The following is a 22,869-nucleotide window of genomic DNA, read 5'->3' on the forward strand; positions in this document are numbered from 1 at the left end:
AAGTGGTCATTGTAATAATCTTTAGATTCTCACACTCTTCAACCATAACCAGAGAGATTCCATTGTCTGAGTCCAAGTTCTGCCAAAAACAAAGCTTAAGACAAAGACTTGTGTGCAGGCCATTGATTTGGGGAATGATTCCCCAGAAACAGTACTGAAGGACTGGACGAGTAAACAGGGGACGAGGGAAAGCCAATTCAAAGGTGCTGAATTGAGCTGGTCACCAAAATGGACAACCAGGGCTCCATTCTCCTGGGAGCCCTCTGAGGAGTCCCGTGAAATGTGCCTCAGATCTTCCCACCTAGGGAATGAGAGAACAGAGTATTTATCCTCTGGCTCTAGTTCTCCATTGGTTTAGAATCACCTACAGGGTCACAGACTCCCTCATACTTGCCCCAAGAAGCACAGTGCTAGCAGAAAAGTCCCAGGATGGAAAGTGAGAGAAGGGTTTTGCATCTGAGACAAGGTGCTGCCAGGTCCTCCCTCTCAGGGGTGGTTACTGTAGCAATGACCCGTGTCTCAAGGTGGGACAAGAGGATGACAGGTAGAGTACAGAGGGTGTCCAGGGACTGTGTACTTTTGCTAACAGCTATGAAGCTCATGTGAATGAGCCATTCATTAGATATTATTTTCTACAAGACAATTTCATTCATTCAATAAATATGTATATAATAAAAACTCACCAAATCACAATTGAGGCTTATTATAATTTGGAAAATCATGATTCTCAGTGCCACTAGTAGAATTAAGGGATGATGTCTCCCCCACTGTAAATATGTAGGAATACCCTTAAAACAGAGCCCAGAATCAAAATGGACAGCATGTGAGGCCGTATGGGTCACACTGCTAATCCACTCACTGCGAGGAGTACCAGCACTGAGTCATGAAACAGCATTCATTTACATTTATGCATTTATTCACTCTTCACATCCAAACATAACAAATACATATCATAACAAATATATATCTGCTTGTTTGTTATTGTAGTTTAACCACTTGCAAGAAGTTGCAGGAACTCCTCCTCTGTACACTTCAGCTGGCCTCTCCTAAGAACTCCTAATTTTTCAACACCATTATCACACCCAAGAAATTTATCATGGGTGCAATTATCTAACATGTATGCATGCTCACATCTCACCAGCAGTCCCAGGAATGTCCTTTCATCTATTGTTGGTAATTTCCATCCACAGTCCAACCAAAGATCACACATTGAGGTGACATGTCTTCTTAGTCTCTTGTAATTTAGAACAGGCCCCAGCCTATTTCTTTCATGAAACTGACTTTTAAAAAGAATTCAGGCCAGGTGTCTTATAAAATGTGAACAATCTGGCTTTGTCTGATGGTTAGATTCAGATTACACCATCTTGGCAGGCATAGTCCATGCGTGATGCCGTTTCCTTCCCATTGTGTCTCATCAGGAAGCTCACGATGCTGTCTGGCCATTTGGTGGTGACAACTTTGATGGCCTGGTTAAGGAGTGTTCACCAGATTTCCCCATTGCACAAATGTCCTCTTCTAGATCAATACATTATCGTGGGGTGACACTTTGAGGCTCTGCCAATATTCTCTGCTCATCATGAACATTTTTACCCAATGGTTTTATCATCCAGAGACAATCCTTGACTGAATGGATGACTACACTGGTGGTTGCAAAATGGTCAGAGCCACTCACAGGAACCAATAATGAGAGCTACCCTATGAGCATTCCTGTCAGAGAGAACTGGACAAAGAAGAGTCATTTATCAGATAAGCGGGGGCATCAGTGATGTCTTCACGAGGAAGACATTATTGATGAATGGAACTAAATGGACCCTGCTTAGCGTAAAAATTTACTTGTTAAGTATTCATTTCCATATTGAGGTAGGGAGCAGGCCTAACTGCAAAGTCCTCTGCTATGAAAAAAACATCAGGAACCTAATGATCAAATCAACATTGTTAAAGAGAGAGTTCTTGTTCAGGCTGTTAAAGAAAAACAAAGGATCAGAAGATGGTCTAGTTAATTAAGAACCATTCTCTGCCTGAGGAAGTTCACATCCTAGAATTAGAGCCAATACCCAGTGTCACACTCAAAACACGCGTGGGCTGACCGAATCCTCAGCAACCTCCAGAAGCTCTGAGGTGGCCCGGCCATCACACTGACACATCACAGAAGGGGGTTTGAGGGGCCAAGATCTGAATATGACTGCTCAAAAATATACCTGAGAAAGGAACCGAATAATCAGAGAGAAAACTTGACATTAGAGGTACTAAATCTGTGATATTTAAATTGTGCTTCACAAAGCTCACAGAGCTCCTCGGGGCAGACCCCATGTGTGACACCATGTGTGACATCTCCACCTCTGCTCAGGCCAGGAGTTCCCTGTGATTCATCAGAAAAAGGAAAGCTCTCCCTGACAGCTTAGGAATATAAAACTATCTCATCTGAAAGAACCCTAGGGGGCTAGGAGTACAAAACAGTATATTCTTTTTACATGCAATTTTGATGTTCTTTTCAGTGGTACTGTTTGAGTATTAGTAAGAAAGCAGGAATTTTGCCTCATTTTTGTTTTCATTTATGGTCAGTAAAGTTCATTATTCCCTTATTTCTAATAACAATGTTAAAAAGAAAATGGTGATAACAAAAGGGCTATGAGAAAGCTGTATCATCTCTGAGCAGCAAAACTAAGTGTCTATCATTCATCTATCATCTTTCTATCTTTGATGAGCTTGAGAATATAATCAATGAATTTCTTTGTGATCATTTTTTATTAAATTTTACCCCCAAAGCACCTCTAACCAAAAAAGGAAGGAAAAAAAAAAAAAAAAGATTAACGGTAGAGGGTCTGGAGTCAGACTGGAAAGGGTTGAAACCTGGACCTGCCGCTTGCCAGTTTTGTGACCTTCAGCAATCGGCCTGAGCTCTCTGGGTCTCAGCTTGTCATGCAGCTGTTGTCAGGACTGAATGAGTTCATACAAGTCAAGTACTGTTCACATCTTACGCACTCAATAAACAACAGCTACTCAATTATTACCTTGATCACAGTCTCAAAATAAATATTTTGGCTAACATGGTCAGTCAACTGAGTATGTGACTTTTAAAAGAATTTGACTCAAAGTAAAAATCGCCAGCCGGGGGCTTCAGTTAGCTGGGGGCTCCTGTGCTTCTTAACACATGATGGTGCTAGGAATTAACTGTGAAGAACATGTTCCTAGATCAGTGGTTCTCAGACTTCAGCCTGTACAGAACCACCTGGAAAGCTGGCTAAAGCACAGAGTACTGGATCCCACCCCAGAGTGTCCGATTCTGTATATCTTGGGTGAGGCCCAAGAACTTACATTTCTAACAAGTTTCCAAGTGATGTTGATGGTGCTGGGCTGAGGACCACACTTTGAGAACCACTGCTCTAAGGACATTTCTAACACAACGAACATTTAAAAGGGTGAGAGTATGTGCTCTACATGGCTCAGAAAGCCATGAAAATGCCGACAGGCAATTCATATAATGGGTAAGAGAGATCTGGACAAAAATAAAATGGAAACCAGCATTGTTTCTTAATCTAATCCCCCATGCTAGATAATACGAGCACCCTTATTCCAGTAATGTTGAGTTAGACAGGCAGCATTCAGTAGTGAGACTGCACAAAATATGACCAATTTTATCTAAAAGAAATGTCACTTTATCGAATGAGACCCAAAATGTTGGAAAAGAAAAAAAAAATGCTTTAGTTCACGGTTGTGCACTCTTCTTCCCACTCACTTAGTTGAAGGACATACCTTTCCAAAAAGCCCTCTATCTTATCATACGTACTCTCCTCCGTGAAAACATCACTGATGCCCCCACTTATCTGATAAATGACTCTTCTTTGTCCAGTTCTCTCTGACAGCACTGCTCATAGGGTAGCTCCCACTGCTGGTTCCTGTGAGTGGCTCTTCTCCCAAGCTGCTCCGCGAAATCGTTTGTGCTAAGCAGCAAGCAGCCTGCAGAAGGCACGATCCTCAGCCTTGAGGAAGTTACAATCCACTGGCTAACATGACTCTCACATCTGCCTAGTGATATCAGATACATTATGTTCTTTGAGAGTCTTTGTAAAACCACGTGGAGGAGACAGAGATTTAAGAAGCTTATTATCCAACGGCTGACAGAAATATAATTCGACTTTTCTAACATACAAAAGCCAGGCAAAAACTCAAGTCTCATTATTATCTACCCCACAGGTTAAGGACAGTGAGAAAAGGTGCCACAAAAAGCCATCCTTGGAGCAAGCAATATAACACTCAAAATAGGGACAACATTTTCACAATTTAAAGTAGAATAATAGCTTGGCAACCGAGAGCCTGCCGATGAATAAGCAGAAAGCAGCGACAGGAGACAAAGTGTTGTCATGGCCCTAGTACACTTGAAGGGAAAAGCACCCCGGGAGAGCGTCAACACTGGGCTCGCTACACGCCTCGATGCTTCCTCTCATAGTCCCTGTCATCCCGCCCTCTTCAGTGCTAGTGCACTCACCCAAAGTGGGTAATACTTGGTCAGCCTCCATCTCTTTAAAGGAAGCAGTCCTGTCCCAGCCCTGCTGCCAGGAGCCACGAGACTCCTCTTCAAAACACTGTGACACGTAGAAGCAAGGCTGGACGGCCTGTCCACAAACAGGCTGGTGAACCAAAATGTGGCCTGTGACAAAAAGACAAGCTAGGCTAATAAACCTCCTTCCCTATAAATGTGAACTAACAAGCAGCAGGTGACAAACCTGCCATGGGGATGATGAGAAACCAAAAGGGTCATGTTCATGGCTAATAATCAGAACATGCAAGAAGATGCAATTATTGGAGAGAGGAAAATAATGGACATGCAAATAACAGAAAAGCAAAGGATCAGAGAGGGAGGAGAAGGAAGGAGAGAGAAAAGGGAGAATGCAAAGGAGAGAGAGATGGCCCCATCCCTGAGCCTTCTGGTGCCAGGTCTCAGCCACAGATCCTCAAGATAAACTCTTTTATATAGAGACACCCCAAGGGCCCTCTGCTCCACAGTCAGCCTTACTGAAGCAGCCAGCACAAGACCCACCCATCCACAGGGATGACAGTGGGAGGCCAGGTCTACTTGTGATGCCGTCACTTTTCCTTTCTGAAACCCAACTTTAACCTCTGTAAAATGAGGGGTACAAACCTTCCAGGTCCTTTTTTACTTTTTAAAGCTCTCATATTGCATGACTCTATAATGACATTTCACAGCTTGTCAGCCATTATCTTTGTTGCCTACTGGCAACCAGACCCAAACTCAGCAGAGTGAGGCCCACGCAGAGTTTAAGCCAACTCAGATGTAAGTATGAACAGGGGCATGGCTTAAGCGGTCTGTGTTTGGGAACACACAGGCAGCCCCTTTGTTCAGTGCTCTGTTCAGATAAGAAAGCAAAATATACACCCCCCCCCCACAAATAAGGAAAAAAAAACCTTCACTTTTCATTGTATTGATCTACTCATTGAATTACTTCTACTGAATTCAAATCTTTATAAAATAAAAATAATATTGATAATGTACTCTTAAAGTAATCCCTTACAATTAAAATAGAGGTTACTTTGTATGAGAATAGCTATATAATAAGACGGAAAAATACACACAGTATCTATCTATCCATCAATAAAATAAGAACCATAAAAATAACCACAGTAAGATTAATTATTTGACAGTAAAAGAGACATTGGGCACGCCTTTTTTAAGCAACAGAACCCCACGGTGAAAATGAAGTCATACACGGAAACCCATTATTTAAAACGGATTAAGAAACAGAGCTGCTCTGGTTCAAGTACAAGCAGGGAAGCACAGGGTTCCACCCACTGGGTTTTTCCCCTGGCCTCCAGTCACGCCTCCTGAAGCACTTCCGTGAAAGGTGGCTGGAAGATCACTGCTGCAGACTTTCTGCGCGAGCTACAGATGAAGCAGCAGCATCCTCAAAATGAGCCGCCCTGCCAGTCAGTCCACGTTCACAGCTCAGCAAGCACCCTGCCAGGCTGCCCTGTCTGCACTCTGCGTGCCTGCGTGCATGTAAGAAGCAGGGACACCCGCCTGAAACAACTATAAACGTATCCATAGAATCACACGGCGTTCCTGGTTCCCGGGGGCGCGGCGCCTCACACAATCAACACAGAATAATACCAGCAGAAGTTCGAAAAGGTAGCAAAAGAACGAGTTTGGTTTTCCACGAAGGAAGCAACACTTGGGAGCGGGCAAGGAGGAGAAGAACCGTAACCGTTTGAACCTACGGAACAGCGAGAACGGCGGTGCCTTCTTCGGGCCGCAGGGCAGCGTGCGGTAGAAGACAGACCGTGCCGGGTACTCTTGCTGTTGATTTTCTTTCAAAACCTCAGGGAAGACAGTTTTCTTACTTTGCATTTTGATAACCCAGGACCAGCGAATTGGGGCATTATAAGTTCCAGAAACCCTTTTCTCACACTCGCCAATAATGCAATAGAAATAACCAGAAGCAGACGTTCAAATACTTAGACATTTGATATTAACTTTATATATTGGCTTATCATCCTCACCCGTTTTCCCTCGAATCCTTTCATGACCCCTCAAAATGCTGCCAAAGTGGAAAACCAAGGAACGTGTTCAGTTCCCAAGTCAAGGATTCCATGTCTGGCAGCCAAAGCTATAAAACAAAAGGCCATGTCATCGAAGTGGATAAGGGGTAAGAAGTTCCTCTAAGCTCCTGTGGATCTGATTCTACGGGCTGAGCACCATCCACCAGGACTTACAGACGAAAGATGTTTGGCAAAGTGTGAATAGATTATAGATGAACAGCACAGAAAAGGTAACTCAGGCTCATGAAATATTAGAACTGAAGGGGACTTTAAGCAGTTATTCCAATATTTCTATTTAACCGTAATAAAATCCCCCTCAGAGAACTGATTCAGGTGTCTGGGACAGTGAAGGGACTGAAACAGGTCTAAAATCTGAACACTTTATACTGTGAAACATCTCCAAAGCAATCTCTCATACACTACTTCAATTGTTCTTCTTAAGAACCTATGAAATGAGCAGGAAGTTACTCTCGCCCCATTTTCCAGATGAGGAAACTCAGTGTAAGAGAGGAGCACAGGCGCTGTCTGAGGGTCTCCAGTCTCACTGATGGGACACGGTCAACAAAATTAAAGACGGGGAAGAGCCCATCCCCCAGCAGGCTGAGGGTGCAATACTGGCACACAGGTGCAAACCAGCGCTACAGAAATTCCTAGAAGAGAGACGTCAGAACGGATGGGGACACTTGGGTCCGTAGATACTGGGGATGGGAAGAACCTTAGCTAGCACCTGTTATGACACCATAATCGTACCAAAGAAGGAAACAGAGGACCAGAAAGCATAAGTGCTTTACTCTGGTCAAACAACCAGGTGGTTAGGATGGGACAGGGAGACCTGAATCAGTGCTTGCTGGTCCCAGTCGTCCCACTCAAAGCTCACTGTCAAGCAAAAGAAGACAGTATTGCAGTTCTCCTAAGAAACTCACAAGTGCCCTAATGTCAGAAGATGACTGAATATTTAGAAACATTGACCCAGAAAAGTGACATATTACCTACCCAGTCCAACCACAGAATTCCTTTTAGTGAGCAGGGAGCTGAATGTGTTGGCCAGGAGAGCAGAGAAGAAATAAACTAGGCATTTTGTCCTGGTTCTGCCTTAATTCAGTAGGGTGACCCTGGGTAAATCGCTTTCCCTTTCTCAGCTGTGTTTTCTCAATGACAAGATGGTGGGTTTAGACTCAATCTTTGTGTTTCCTTTTAGTTTAGAAGTTCTGTTATTCTAACACATTCACATAAATACAATCTACCTAACATTATAAGGCGTTTAAAGCTTTTCATTGTTGCTGTTGATATTTCTTTTTCACTTATCGCCACTTACTAGAACGAAATTACTCTGTTTCTATTTAGTTTAAGTGTACTTTGATAGTTGAAAATACAGAAGATAATAGCGCCGATGCTAACACGATAGGATTTGAAACACCCATTTCAAAAATGGAGTTACTGATAACTGTTAAGAGCGGAAACGGCATTCGCTTACATTGTCTTCAGAGTCACTAGCTGACTAATGGAAATAGAAAAAGATGGGTGAGAGTGACACCAACCCAGAAAGCAGATAGGAGAGGAAAAGACAAAACAGATATTCTGTCTCATCTCAAAGGCTAACAGTGAAAGATGGGAGGGGTGGCAATCACCTAAAATGGCAGGAATCATATTTTCTAACAATAAAAGATGCATCAGTTCCCTAATACTCATTCCAGATCTGTTCCCCATTTTCTCTTGGTCAAGCTTTCTGTTCCCAGACGGCTCTGGGCAATATCCTATGAACCAGCAGCACTGCTGGCCAGCCACCCAGTCCACTGCGCGCAGCCTGGGCTCAGCTCCTGCCACTAGCAAAGACGACTGCCTCAGCTTAGAAAAGCACTTTCGTGTAAATGATCTCGTTGGATTCTCCCAGCAATGCTACACATTAGTAGAGATTATTCTTATTTTACAAAAGAGGATACCAACAGTCAGAGAAAAAGAGACTTCCACGTCGCTCAGGTAGAAAGGGAAGCATTAGAATTTGGGACTCAAACATCTCGCTTCAAAGCTCTAACTCTTGCACTTTCCATGACACTGGGCTGGAAATGCAAAAGGGGCAAGGCCGTCTTTTCAAGCATCAAAGGGAGTTTATGGGGGCCTGTTAGGTTACCACGAAGTAGGTCATGGCTGGAGCTACAGCTAAAAGCCAAGCTCCAACCCTCTCTTTCTCCTTCTACTTCCCCATTTAGCACAGGTTTCACTCAATTTTCCATAAATACATATCAAATATTCAGTGTACACTGATATAAAGGATAGGAATTATTTTTTTTAAAAGGAAAATCATTGGTTCTCTGTCCTTCAAGTACTTACAATTGCATTATAGGGGTTAGTCTGTCCACAAATAACCACATTATAGGGCTGAATAAAGTCAAGTAAGTACACAAAATACAAGACGCTAGAGCAAAAAAAAAAAAAAAATAGAGAAATCAGAGAGTACTACATGGATGCAATGAGAATTGAGATCTTGGATGGAGAAAAATTATTTACCACACGAGCATGAAGATACAGGAGGAACACCACAACGTGCACTAACACTTGGCAAATACAAGTGTTCTTTCAGGTAAAAACAGGAAGGTCAGGCTCAGAGGGTCAGCTGTGGTCAGATTATGCAGGTGTGCAAACCTGAGGCATAGAAGGAGCTTGGCAGGTATCCAGGGTACAGATATCCAAAGGATAAACAAGGTCCCCAATACAAAAGGAGAGAGTGGGCAGGGGTAATTATACCTTGGGACCTAGTGTTGAGGTGGGAACAAACACATGGCATGAATTACACATATTTTAGGCCATGCACAGACAACTGACATTAGTGACACTCCCAGGAGGAATTCCTATTTTTACAGAAAGGTCACCACTGATAAAGAGAAAGTACAGAATCACAGCAGAAAGTTGATTTCACCATAATGGGGAATGAATGTGAGATCTACAGGACAACAAACATTTCTACCTTCGACCTCGGGACTACAAATTAATAGACTGCTGTGAAAAGACTGTCATTTCTCCAGGTAGAGGGTGAAGAAGCCAAGGGAAGCAAAAGATGGTGCTACCTCAAGCCTCCTTGTTCTCATTTCCAATTAAAAAGCTTCCCTCTATTCCAGAATTCTGCTCATGCCTCTTTTCAGGCTTTCCTGAGAAATGTTTCCTTTTCATAGGCTTTTCAAAGTTGAGCAATAACCAAATGGCTACTATTTACTTAGCAACAGTTCAATACCTAGTCTATATTAAAGAACCAGGACAAATAACCAAGAAATAATGAAAATCCACATGTGTCATTTCTGCCATTCCTGCCGTCCTCATCCCTACTCCACCCTGAGCTTTTTCTTTTATGACACACTCCACTTAAACACTTCTAGAAGTCCTGTCTTCATCTGTTGTTCAAAGTGGAATCTGGGCCGCATCTGGATTTAAATCACAAAAACTGAAAGCAATGAGATATCTCACCGAGTCATATCCCCTCTCAGCCTTAGCGCCCACTGTAAAACAGAGGAATAATAATTCAAACCCCACAGGGATACTCTGAAAACCAGGTAAGATAAGGTCTTGGGAACCACGTGTCCTACAGAATGCTAAGAACGCAGTAGGTCTTCTGTGAGTGTTGGCTCATAGGGTGTTCTGTAAATAAGAGGACTGCAAGATTATGCTGGGTGAGTTCTAAGAGCCCTAAATAATTAGGCCTCAGTTTAATAAGATATTAAATTAAAAAGTCCTCGTCTCAGAGTGACCCTAGATTTTGCTGGCGAAAGACAGATCCTACAAGAAGGAAAAGGCTAAGGTTGTAAAGGGAAGTTGAGCCTCCTCTGAGGACAGAAGCAGCTCAGACACCCATTAAACGGGAAAATTCTCTAAAACCTCTTCCAGGTTTATCAAATCTGAACCTCTGGGCGTGAGCCTAGTAACCTGCATTTAACAAGCCCTTTGCCCCCCCGCCCCCAACCCCTCCAATTCTTTCCCACACTCGATTTGAAATCCGCTGGCCTAGAATTTGGTTATCAAGTGCTAGTGCAAGTGCTAACAGTACCTGGCGCGATTTAATTAAAGTCCTGCAACTCTGCACACATTGAGGGAGAACTCTTTACTGATGTATTCTGACCCAGTTCCCGGGAACAGGGAAAAGACTTCGCTCTCATTCCACAGTTCTGTGTTCTCATCCCCGGTGCCGGCAAACACCATCCCCTTCACTCCTCCTCATCTGTGGAAACAGCAACAGCATTTACCACCTCGAAGGGGTGCTGTGAGTTTCCATTTACTGGTGTTTATAAAGTCTTCTGAGTGTTCTCATAAATCAGCTACAAGTTGGCATTATTCACAGCACCCTGTTGGAGCTTAATACATATTCAATTAAAAACCAATGACAACAATACAGCAACACCCACAAATTAGCATGCATTACAGCATGGACTTCGCTCACCCCAGCAGCACCTCTTTAGCTCAGCAGCGGGTTATGTTCCCTCGCATTAATGCAGGCCAATCTCTGCTCAGGGGTATCAACATTTTCTCCAGTAAAGTTCACACTACACTTGCCATGGAGTTCTGATTTCTCAGAGGAACTTTCTGCTTGGCAAACACTAGGACAGGAAGCAAATCTCTCTTTCCTGAAGAAAATCAGGATCCTGCAAAGCACCTTGGACTCCTCCATTTCCCATCGCCCCCTCTTCCCGCATCGCCCTGGATTCCAGCTACCCATCGCCATGGCCATGGCCATCGCCCCAGTTCAGGCTCTGGTCTGCCTCGTTAGACTCCTGCAGTCGACTCCAAACCATTCTACTGTTGCCACCTCTGACCAGTCAAGGCTTGCTGTACTATAGAAATCCATCTAAACAGAGGTCAGATAATTTTATTCTCCTTCATAAGGTTGCTTATTATCCCCTAATGATAACCAATAGATCTTCACCTTAGGAAAACCCCCAAACTGTCATGTGAAGGACTAAAGAGAAGTAATTCATTTGTTTGAACTCAGGGAGTTGCTGTAAGGCACTCAGGGAAAGAAAGAGAGCAGAGAGAGACACTCAGGTAGAAGGAACAGTTTACGCAAGGGCTGCAACAGTGTGTCTCTTTATGTAGTCCAGCTTTCTCCAGGGAGCGACATCTGGTAGCCGCCCAAGACGCCACGGATGGCGGAGTGTCCCTCTCTCTCCCCTGCCTTCTCTGCCGTCTCCCTCAGGCACCAGAGCACATCTTGCTGTACTGGGTTTTGCTGACTCGAGTCTCCTCCTCTGCATGAGCCTTTGACATGCATAGTTGAGGTTGAGGAATCTGTGCCTAGTGGGTTTGAGGTTTCATCAAGAGAAAAAAGAAGGAACTTATGTGATTTCACTGAGTAACTATTTTTACTACAAAAAATTCCCGTATTTATTTTTTTCCTTTTTGGAAATGGCACTAAGGAAACGCATGCCAGACTGCCATGAGCAGGGCTGTACTTTCCAAACAGTAGCAAGGACTAAAAATAGAAAAGCTTGATTTGCTCAAGATGTATATAACTTCCTCTCCAGTTTCCTTTCCCCACAATGCCGAGCTAGCGCACAGTGGCGTACATGTTGGACCCCCTGCATGTTTACATTAGCAGCAAAAGCAGCAAAAGGGTGATAAGCCCGTGGACAGCACAAACTCCATAGATGTTTCTAGAGAATTCTTTAATTGCCAAGACAAAGAATGAATCAATCAATCCACAAATTTCAACCAAATATTCTTCAATGAGGGAAAAAAAACCCTATGGATTATACAGGAATGTGAGCTATAATCCAGCCTTCAGACTGGATTCAGTTTCTAAAAATGGGTAAACAAGAGAATAATAGAAAGCATTCAAACCGGCGAGTCCAGAAACCTCCAGTCAGGGTTGGAGCCAGCTCTCCCACTAAGTACTGTGTCACGTTGAGCAGTTGACTTAAGAAATCTGGGCCCCCATTTCCTCATCACAGGAAAGGTGAGCTGGACTATGATCCTTTCAAAGCTGAGGCTCTATGCTTTTTGATGTTAAGTGACTCCTACAGGTCTCCTCCATGTCATGTTTTGATTCTGGCTTTACAACGTACAGTTTAGAGGCACATGCTCAATTACACAAAAAGGCACATATTCAGTGGAAGGAAAATGAAGCGTGACTGACTGATTTATCCATTAACTGACTCACTGCAGCCTTCACTATGAACCAGATACTACTACATAGTTTATACTCTATCTTAATTAATCCTCAAAATAACTTTCTAAGCTATCATTCCTAGTTTGCATGTAAAGATGGGTAATACCACTGGTAATCAATAGAGCAGGGCTTCCTGGCACTAAGCCTCAGGTTCACGCAACAACACCACACCACCCAGTCATCAGAGTCAGGATGCAAAGAACGGAGAGATCAGGATGAGACGGCAGTGTCAAAAGGTATGATTAGGCTTTTAAAAAATGGGAAGAATTTCTGATCAGCTGAGAGATGAGGATGCTTCAGGCAGCAAGAAAGACACGGGACGCTGACAATGAGGACATCAGCCTCACGAGAGCAAACACGGAAAGAGCACAGTGGGGGATAAGGTGTACTTTAAAGAATGAGGTAGGTCATGAAGTACTCAGAAAATCAACCAAGAGAGGGAAACATGGCTGTCAATAAAAAGCATAGGAAGGAAATAACATTTTTGGAAGACTAATTGCTTAGGGAAATGCAGCTAAAAGGGGGTGGGAGTTGGGGGGCAGCACAGAGCAATGAATCTATTGTGAGATGGAAAAAGAATGAGCCAGGACATCAAACTGGAAAATGACAAGACTCAAGCAAACCTGAGAGTCACTGAACCAAAAAATATCAGCTGTTGGTAACAGATACATTTAGACATATCAACAAGGACCACAGAGTTTAGAACTGAGGAGACAAGGAGATGTGGTGGTACCTCTAACTGGGGGAAGACGATGAGTAAAATGTGTGCGCAAGTTGAATGTGATGAATGTGAAGGCTTTTCCTGTGGAAAGATTTTCTAGGGATAAACGGCACAATCTTCATCAAAGGAAGACACAGCGCCAGGAGTCCTAACCAGTTCTAGTCATTAGACAGATACCAGAGTTGACGCTGTAAGAGTTGTGAATTCTACTGAGAGAAGACAGAAAGTAGAAGGGAGAGCACTGAGTGGGCACCTAAAAAATGAGGGGCAGAAGCAAAGAAGGGGGTTCTGAGAGAGAGAAGGAATAGCTGCGCAGATCTAGGAACTAGGAGGTTCTTTTTAGTGAAAATCAAAGGACAAAGCAAGGAGGTTGAAATCTTCAAGAGTGTTCCTTACCTGAAAAAGGCAGAAGAAAGTGTCAGAAAAATAACAGTCACTGGGGAACAGAGCAGGTGGCAGACAGGTACAAGAGCCATTTCAATAGAGTTGCAACGACAAGTTCATGGTAGGTCACTGACTTAAATCCCTGGTTACGGAGAGAAACATGGTGGAGGTGGGGGAAGGAGGAGAGCCTTAGGTACTGAATCTGTAACTATGGGAATACTTCTCTGTAGTAGCTGCCGTGGTCCCAAACTAGTTTCTATCCCCACTGGGTCAGAAGAGAATTACTGAAGTGACACTGTATGACTTTCAATGAGCTGAACGGAAATGAAAACAACCCAACATTCCAACTTACAAAATGGCTTGATGTAGAATGATAATAAAAATGATGAAGTCTCCTGGACGTGCACAGTGAAATTCTCTTCTGGTTGCTGTATTTTTTATGTAATTATTTGATCATCTCTTCATGAAATACCTCAGTCTGAGCCAGACAAGTACTCTGTGAAGTTCTGAGACTCTTATGTGCACATACCATAGTAAGCTACGGCTTGAATCCATACATCTCAGTTCAGGGGACAGTTTGCCATTCTCTTTTTGAGACACGTCAGTCATCAACTATACCATTTAAGGTATGCAATTATTCATGGCTTTAAATATATAATTTCCATAGAAAGAATTAAAGCTCAAGGATGTTACAATAATATTATAAAAAATATACATATTTTAAGGTAAATCCTTCACTTTGTAATTTAGAAAGTACTATCAAATGGGTAATGTTCATCTGAGTGTCAAAAAATCCTCCTGGAGAATTTCATTCTAAGTGAAGTAAGCCAGAAAGAGAAAGAAAAATACCATATGAGATCGTTCAGATGTGGAATCTAAAAAACAAAAACAGAAACAAAAAAAACATAAATACAAAACAGAAATAGACTCATAGACATAGAATACAGACTTGTGGTTACCAAGGGGGTGGAGGGTGGGAAGGGATAGATGGGATTTCAAAATTGTAGAATACATAAACAAGATTATACTGTATAGCGCAGGGAAATATACACAAAATCTTATGGTAGCTCACAGAGAAAAAAATGTGACAATCAATATATATATGTTCATGTATAACTGAAAAATTCTGCTGAACACTGGAATTTGACACAACATTGTAAAATGATTATAAATCAATAAAAAATGTTTTAAAAAAATTCCAAAAGATGAAAGAAATAGAAATATTATACTAGATCTAAGACTGGAAAAATTGAGAGATTTGGCTCTTAGGAATGATCTGCTCCAAATCACATATCATCTTGATGTGTCATTTACAGTTAAAGAAGAAAAAAAAAGGTGACTGTAGGACGGGCACATACTCCTTTAAGCGCTAAAGGGAATGAAACAAACTATGGGGAAAGAAGGGATGTCCGAGCTCCTGCTATGTCTCTCTCTCTCTTTTTTTTTTTTTGGGGGGGGGGGTGGGCAGTGCAAGTGAGTGGGAGGCTCTCATGAACCAAACCCTTTACCTCCAAAAATAACAGTAAAATTGTATTTCTTACAACTTAAATCCTCTCTCTTATGTTAGTTCATCCTCCATTAAAAAAAAAAAAAAAACTGCCACAGAAACATTTTTTATTCCAGGTGCCACCAATTTTACTTTTTTCTACAGTAACACAAGTTGATAACATTACTTAGTTTAATTGATAAGATAAATATAAAAACAAACAAAAAAAGTTTGGAAATAACTCCGTTTTAAAGATCTACAAATAGCTTTCCTATATTTTAATGTCAAAGTACATTCTTCCAATCTGTAAAGCTACAGACAATTTTAAAAAGGCTGAAGGCTATAGAGGATTCTACAACAGAACTCTTAAGAGAATGGGCTACCGATGAATGAAACTACTCGGAGAGGAAGATGACAACTGGTGTTGTGTGTCCTTCACTGGAAAACAACATAAAGGAAGAGTAACGATCCAGCAACGATGACGAAAGAGAAAGAAATGGACTGGCATGCCTCAGAGTAACGCAGGGAGCCATCGCCGCCCAGGACACTCAACACCGTGAAAACTGGGAGCATCACCTAACGTCTCTGAGCCCCAGTCCTTTCACTAGCACAGGGTGGAGAATTATCCCTACCTTTCCTCTTTGTAAGTTATTCAAAGGTTCAAGTGAGATAAAGTATATGAAAGTCTTTCATTTAAACAAAGGAAGAAAAAGACTCAATGTCGATTTTGGAATTGGAAATGTACAGGGCAGGGGTGTTGGACAGGCCAAACTCACAGAAGTTAATGATAAAATAATGATAATAATAGCTTCACCCCTTAAGGATTCATATAAGTATTGCCTGCAACAAGATACTTTCAGTTTTAAATACGTGACTTTTGAGTGGATCAACCCAAATCAGTAATGCACAGAAAACTTCCCTAAAACATTAGTTTCAAAAATAAAATATGAGTTAATTAATGCCCTAGGTTTTTGGTTTTGGCATCCTTCATTACCACTTTTACCCCTTCTTTCAGATCAAGTTGTTTTGTGCCCATACTGAGTGGATTACGTAAATTACAAAGGATTTGTGAGCCCAATAGGGCCTCCTTACCAAATGCATGGATAAGAAGTACATGGTACAATCGTGAGGGGATCGTCAGAGAACATGCCTGAGGCGGGGATGGAAGATGTGCTTGTTTCCACCAAAGAAGTACAAAGAAAGCTACCTCGGTGGCCCCTGGCCACTAGCCATGAGCACATATTGTTGAGGACTTTGGCTGCTTCTTGAGAATTTAAAGATGATCTGCCTTCTCTCTTTTATAAGGGAATTGATACTAAGCCAAGAGGCTTAAAATCCCCAAAATGCATTTTGTTTTGCTTTTTTATCCCTTTAAAAATAAATCACTGCTTCCATGACACTTGTGCAATCTAAACAAGTCGCCTCAATGCTTTCAGCCTTCATATTTTTTGTATTTGTTAAATGTGTGCTATACTTATTTGGGAAGATCAAATTTGGTAACAAAAAGTGTTCTGCAGTTTGTAAGTAACTACAGAATTATAAAGAGCTAATATTTTATTACCAAGGCACTGAATTTTAGAGCCATAAGAGATCTAAAAATTATTTAATTGAATCATTCATTTTGCAGAAAGAGTTCGTGGAAGTATTTCTTTAGTAAAAACGCCTTAAAATCTCCACACATGTAAGAGCAAGGGACGGCATCATTAGTGAAACGTGGGGAGGTGGGGTACGAAGCAGCGATCAGCCAGCCAAGGACAGTCTAACCGTAGTAGCATCAACAGCAAGCATATACTAAGCCCCAGGCCGTGTCAGGGACATACAATATTCTCTGTGTAACCTCACAGCAACCCAAAGAGGTAAGAATAGTAATTATTCTCATTTTACAGACAAGCAAACAGGGGCATGAAAAGGTTAAATAACATGGGCATGGTCTCGTAGCTAGTGAGTGGGAAAGCCACGTGTGAACTCGGAGCCACGTGTGAACTCGGGAAGTCTGGATCAGCACTTAACAGTGTTTGTCATCATTCTGTGCTGTCCTTGAGGTTTTACTTGGCCCAGATGATGCAATCAGGGAGGGCTTTTCTGCGGTGGTGCCCTCAAGGGCAGCAGGGTGAGCCTGAGATAAATAGCAAAGGGTAGCAATATCTGAGCTGACTTCAAGCTGCCACAGCAAAAAACGGTAAGGGGTTGGGGAGCCTCTTCGAAAAGCAAGTTTGGGGTCTATAATAAAAGCCAGACAGAAGAGCAGTGAAATCACACAATGAGTTCATCCTTTCTAATAAAAGGTACTTTGCCACATTCCCTGACACTCCTGGTGACAGTCATCAAAAGGCATGAATGGGGAAACAATGAGGGAGGAAAAAGCTGGAGAACTCAGCAGAGACCACCCCACAGAAGGGCTGGCCACAGCCTACTGCTGCCCTCACTGGGCCTATACGCGGGGCACGTAAAATAGGGGCTTTACTACCTGCCGATGGGTCTTCATAACTAATAAACAGCCTTGACACTTGTTCAGCTCTTGGCATGTGTATCTAAGGGAAACCGTTCCCTGGCCTGCCTCCCCTAGTTACACACACAGGCGAAGACTAGATGCACATACTCTATGGCTGCTCTGATATTTAAAGGACTATATGTTCCTGACCTAGATAAAAGATAAAGTTTGGAGTGCGAGCTAGCTAGGTCTACCAGAACAAATCCAGAGCCACCCAGAGGCACATTTTCTCCCTAAGTTCAGAAGTATATAGGATTTATAAGTCAAGAGTACACCATCACCACAAAAATTAAAAATAAAAAAAGAAAGAAAGCCATAGGGGTTCTTCCACACAGTAAAACTACTGAAAAAGAATACCGGTATGAAGAATGGAGAAAAAATCTAAAACCATAAAACAGGAGTTCCATCAGGAAGAAAAGGCAAATGAAAAATTAGAATACATTCTCTCAACACCACAAAAAAAATTCCCCTTAGCTAAATAAAAGTTAATTCAGATCAGTCACAAACTAAAAAATTAAAGTAAATTTTAAAAATATTTTCAACCGCCCAAAAAAGTGTGTGTATGGTTGAGGGGGAGGGCCTCTCAATTTAGACGAAACCAGATCTTCAACACCAGAAAACCCCCTTCTGGCTTCCAAATGTTTACCTTTCTGCAAAGCTGGCCCACCAAGTCCCCTCTCTCTTCAAAAGGAAATCTTGGCACCTAGAAGGTTGGGCTGACAGTGAGGATTACGACGACTCGTTTAATGAGCAGCGTGATTGAACCATGCAGGGACCCTGAGGAGTTTTCTCGAAAGGACTAGGTTTGTTGTTTGCATTTTGTTGCGTCGTGTGCTTCCACCATCCCTTATTTTGACCTCACAGAATGCTGAGTAGAATTACCAGAGTGAGAGTGAGGGAAACTGCATTGAGAAACAGTGTAGTAAAATTGCTGAATCACACAAATAAAGATTACAGACCAAATAAGAAAAAGTTTCTAAGTTGGAAAAAGAATCAGACTGGCATCAGACTTCTCATCTGCAACAGTAAAGACTAAATGATGCTCAGCGATAATATAGAAATCTTTGTTGATATTGAGGCTGAGGAAATTTGACCCCTGAATTCTACTTGCAGCCAAACTTTCACCTAAAAAAAAGTCATTTTCAGATCCACAAGGGCTCAGAACATGTATCACCCATGTAGCCTTTCTTTAAAAAATTATTTAATAAAGTACTACTATAGGAGGAAGGAAAAAAAAACAGAAAAAAATCAGGATAATAAATTCAAAAAAAAGAAAAAAGAAATAGCAAACAAGAAAGGATGCAATAAACAAATGACCACTATAGTTTATTAATAATGTGGTGGTACAATTTAATGTGAGAGATGACTCTTTAAAAAGCAGTGTTACAAAGTTCAAAATATTGCAACACATTCTCCAAACTGTGTTAATAATACTTTGAATGAAGCAGGGAGAAGAATGCTCCAACTTGATATGGAAAATATACTGGAGGTGGAGTTACATATGCACATATCATAAATTTTCCTTGATAGAGAAACATGTTTGAAACTATGTAATCCATACCATTTGATTTACTTACAGCACTAGAAAAAAATCATAAATTACTTTTTAGACATAGGAAAAACTAAATATATTTCAGTTTTGAAGGAATGATGAAGATTCGTGACGGGGGAGACAAAATGAGATACAAACTCCCACTGACTCAGAAAGAACCAACTGAAGTTTCACTTAACTTTGGGCAAAGAAACTTCTCTGAAATATGCAAATATCGTAAATTACTCCCTATAAAGGAACTCAGGAGTTAAAGCAAACTTAACCTCACTGGTTATCCCAACACACAAGCAGAAATGACCACAACCACTGTCCCCATAAGACGTTTCCTGTCCAGCGATCAGCCAGTCTTCCACTGCAGAAAGCATGCGATGAGTCCTAGATTATTTCAAGGTGGTGGCAGCAGTGGTAATTGGGTTGATATGGTTGAATAAGTGTGTGTGTACACATACTCCAGTACTGATCCCAGGGAAAAGTTTCACCTTTTAAAATAGATTCTTCAAAAACAAGAGAAACTATGACATTCCATGAGAAAGAGTCAAATTACTAAATGAAACATTGAAATACTCCCTATCGGCTTTATTCTGCTACTTTCAAAGAAGTTTTAGTAGGTCTAGACTCCAAAAATATCTCTCTTTTCTCGTCTGAATACCCAATCGGAGGATGATTCAGAGCGAAAGGCAAACAGGAAAACTTTGACATTCGCTTCTAGAGAGTCACGTTGACCAGAGCCAGCGACACGCCTAAGAACCCACCAGTCCCGCTAAACATACACTGACCTATATGTGTAGACCATAGAAGGAGGTGATAAGCACAAAGCAAGCTGCTGCTCCTGCCGTTGCCACGGTCACAAACACCCCTACAGATCAGCTGGGGCTCCTCGCTCACCCAAGGCCCAAAGACACACGGCAAAGGGCCAGGAAGAAATAAGCCTCCCAGGCACTCCATTGGTATGTTTCCATGGACCAAGACGTCCTTGCATCCTCACTGCACAGGAAGGGCAAGCCTTCAGAGTGGACTAAAGCTTTTGCTGACCGTTTTAGTTTTGCTCTGGCAATACTGCATCTCAACTCTTAATTTTTATAGCCTGGATCTCCTGTTTCAGCCAGCCTCTTCCTTCCTTACCCCACTACCAGGCAGAAGAAGGGGTGACCTCTCTGGTGGGGTACATCCAAACCATATAAACCAAGGCCAGCTGCCTCTTTCTGCAAGCTCGTGAATGACTATGCCCGTGGCTGTGGGCCTGAGTTCCCTATGTCTACCAGTAAAATGCTATCATTTCACACCAATTACCATGATGGTACTAGTTAAGAGTCATAAGACACAGATTCCAGGCCCAGTTCTATTAAAACATCAGTAGATTCTTAAGCTGCTATTGATGCATGCAATACATACAATGGGTAAGTGGATTAATACACTATAATCTATAATCCACTGCTCACCCAACACAAACAAGAGCTCTGAAATGTCTTCACAAGAACAGAAATGAGTTGGCCTACAAACTTTCACAGACTGATTTGAAGACAAACCATTAATGAATTCAGAAATTTTCCTTCTTCTCTTTTCAACAAACTCTGGGTATTTCCCCAAGGTCGGAGCCCAGCTCACATGACCCTGTTTTCACTCTCTCTTCAGAAAAGCTCACCTCTTCCAGGAGCTTTACTGCCCACCCCCTTGAGGCCACTACCACATCTCTCTCACCTGGCCTGACTGTCCTTTTAAATGTGTATCACTCTCTCAGAGGGTAGGAAGAAAATCAGTGTGAGGAAGTTATAAGGGGCAAATCTCAGTTCAACAAGAGAAAAGACATTTTTAATATCTGGAGTAACCAGTGATGGACAAAACAGTCTGTTTTCTGAGAAGGAGGGGCTGGAGTCAGACTAGCAAAGGCAGACACCCTGCCGGAATGAACGGAAAAGGAGATGAGAACTGGGAGGGTAAGACTACAGACACATAAAAGCAAGCAACCTGGGTCACAATGAGAGAGGCAGAGTGAGCAGGTGTCAACTAGAGCTCATGAACAGAAGTCAAGCAAAGATGTCATGAAAAGAGGAAGTTAAGTATGGGGCACTTGAACTCAAAGCCATCAGGTATCAGCAGGTAAATTCCGGAGGAGCTCAAGGAAGTCTACCAGACTACTCAGAGCTATTTGCATAGGGCTTCCCACAAAGGCAGTTTATTTTGTCTGATGGTGCGTTAAAAGCACCACTTGACATCCGACAACAGATCTGGGGATGTATGTCAATCTTATATTAAAATAATAGCAAACACTGGAATGATTTCAGAATATTCTTAGGAATATTCTGTATTCTTATTCTTGTTACTTTATTGCCTAAAAGTCTATCCTCCATCTGAAAATTAAGATCCTAATTAGCCATGAAACTTCAGTTTAGTTGAAACTGTTTCCAAGAATCCTTTAATGTCTCTAGTCATAGTTAATTTATTTCCCTCACCTTCCACCACAATATAGAACTTAGATTGTGCTTCTAATCTAAGCATGATGACCAAGGTATAATTTAATTTTAATTTGGAATTTGTGTATATATGCATCTCCCAAACTTGAGGTTGTATCTGATCCACTGCTTATCCCTCAACATTGCCTTACCTGTAATAGCCACCCAGAAACATTTCACTAAATTGAAAAGAATTAGGAGATTCAAACAACAGAAAGGCACTTGAGTTATGAGCTCTCAAATTCCCTTGCAAACCTGAAATTCTAGGACGTATTCTCCCCCTTTGAAAGTACTTTAAACAAGGCTATATACCTGCCCACTGGGTGGCTGAAATAGGAAAAAGTTACCAATTGTGGCATCAGCTTGAACAAGTCTAACAGCCCCAAAGCTGGGACTCAGGGCACTAGATCTGTGATGCCAAGTGGGAAGGCTATCACCCCTAGAGCACATGTGCCCAACTTATAGAAGGTATTTAGTTTATCGTGATTGAATGAAGTGACTACTAAATGGTCGCCCCAGACCTGATAGGCATTGAGCTCAAACTGATACTGACAGAAAAGAAACTGTCTTGTTGATTTCCTAAGATTCATACTTTCCTATAAAAATGAGAATTCTCAAAACACAAATTCTTGACACTAAATATTTGTCTTTTGATAAGAGAAAACGTTTACACCATGTATCAAAAATACAGAGTCAAGCAACACCTGGGCCTTCCAAACGAAAGCATGTACCCCCTTGTCTGAACCTCAGAGCCTTGAAAGGGTTGAAGCAAAACCATGTGCACAGTGAGCAGAAGAACAGATCAAGAGATAAGATTTCTCCAGAGAGTTCTGTCAGAAGCTACAGGGTCGACCCCTTCTTGGGTCTCAGTTCCCCCATTTGCAAAGAGAGGGAATTAACTCATTTGGCAAGTACTTGCGAAGGCTGTAACTAGATGACCGGTGCCAGGGTTCGACTAAATGATCCCTTAGGCCCCTTTCAGCTCTGAAGATCTTATAATTCTTACACTCAAACTTAGTAGACGTACTTCTGGCTCTGACCTGAAAATCTGGCTGGAAATATAAACAGACTTCTACATAAAA

The 22,869-nt window shown here is 41.9% G+C and overlaps 1 protein-coding gene across 16 annotated transcripts in view; it reads right to left on the minus strand.

The window, feature by feature from the left end:
- LPP (LIM domain containing preferred translocation partner in lipoma) overlaps window positions 1-22,869 on the minus strand; it is a 629,538-nt gene that overhangs the window by 328,305 nt on the left and 278,364 nt on the right. Inside the window, exon 1 of one of the 16 annotated variants that reach the window (XM_074366133.1) lies at window positions 1,139-1,651. The exons of the other annotated variants lie outside the window; for them this stretch is intronic. Coding sequence (XP_074222234.1) covers window positions 1,139-1,210 — 72 coding nt within the window. The 5' untranslated portion in view covers window positions 1,211-1,651. Of the gene's footprint in view, window positions 1-1,138; window positions 1,652-22,869 lie in introns of those variants that run through there. 16 annotated transcript variants of the gene reach the window in all.

Source organism: Camelus bactrianus, chromosome 1 (genome assembly GCF_048773025.1).
Source record: "Camelus bactrianus isolate YW-2024 breed Bactrian camel chromosome 1, ASM4877302v1, whole genome shotgun sequence".
NCBI lineage: Eukaryota > Metazoa > Chordata > Mammalia > Artiodactyla > Camelidae > Camelus > Camelus bactrianus.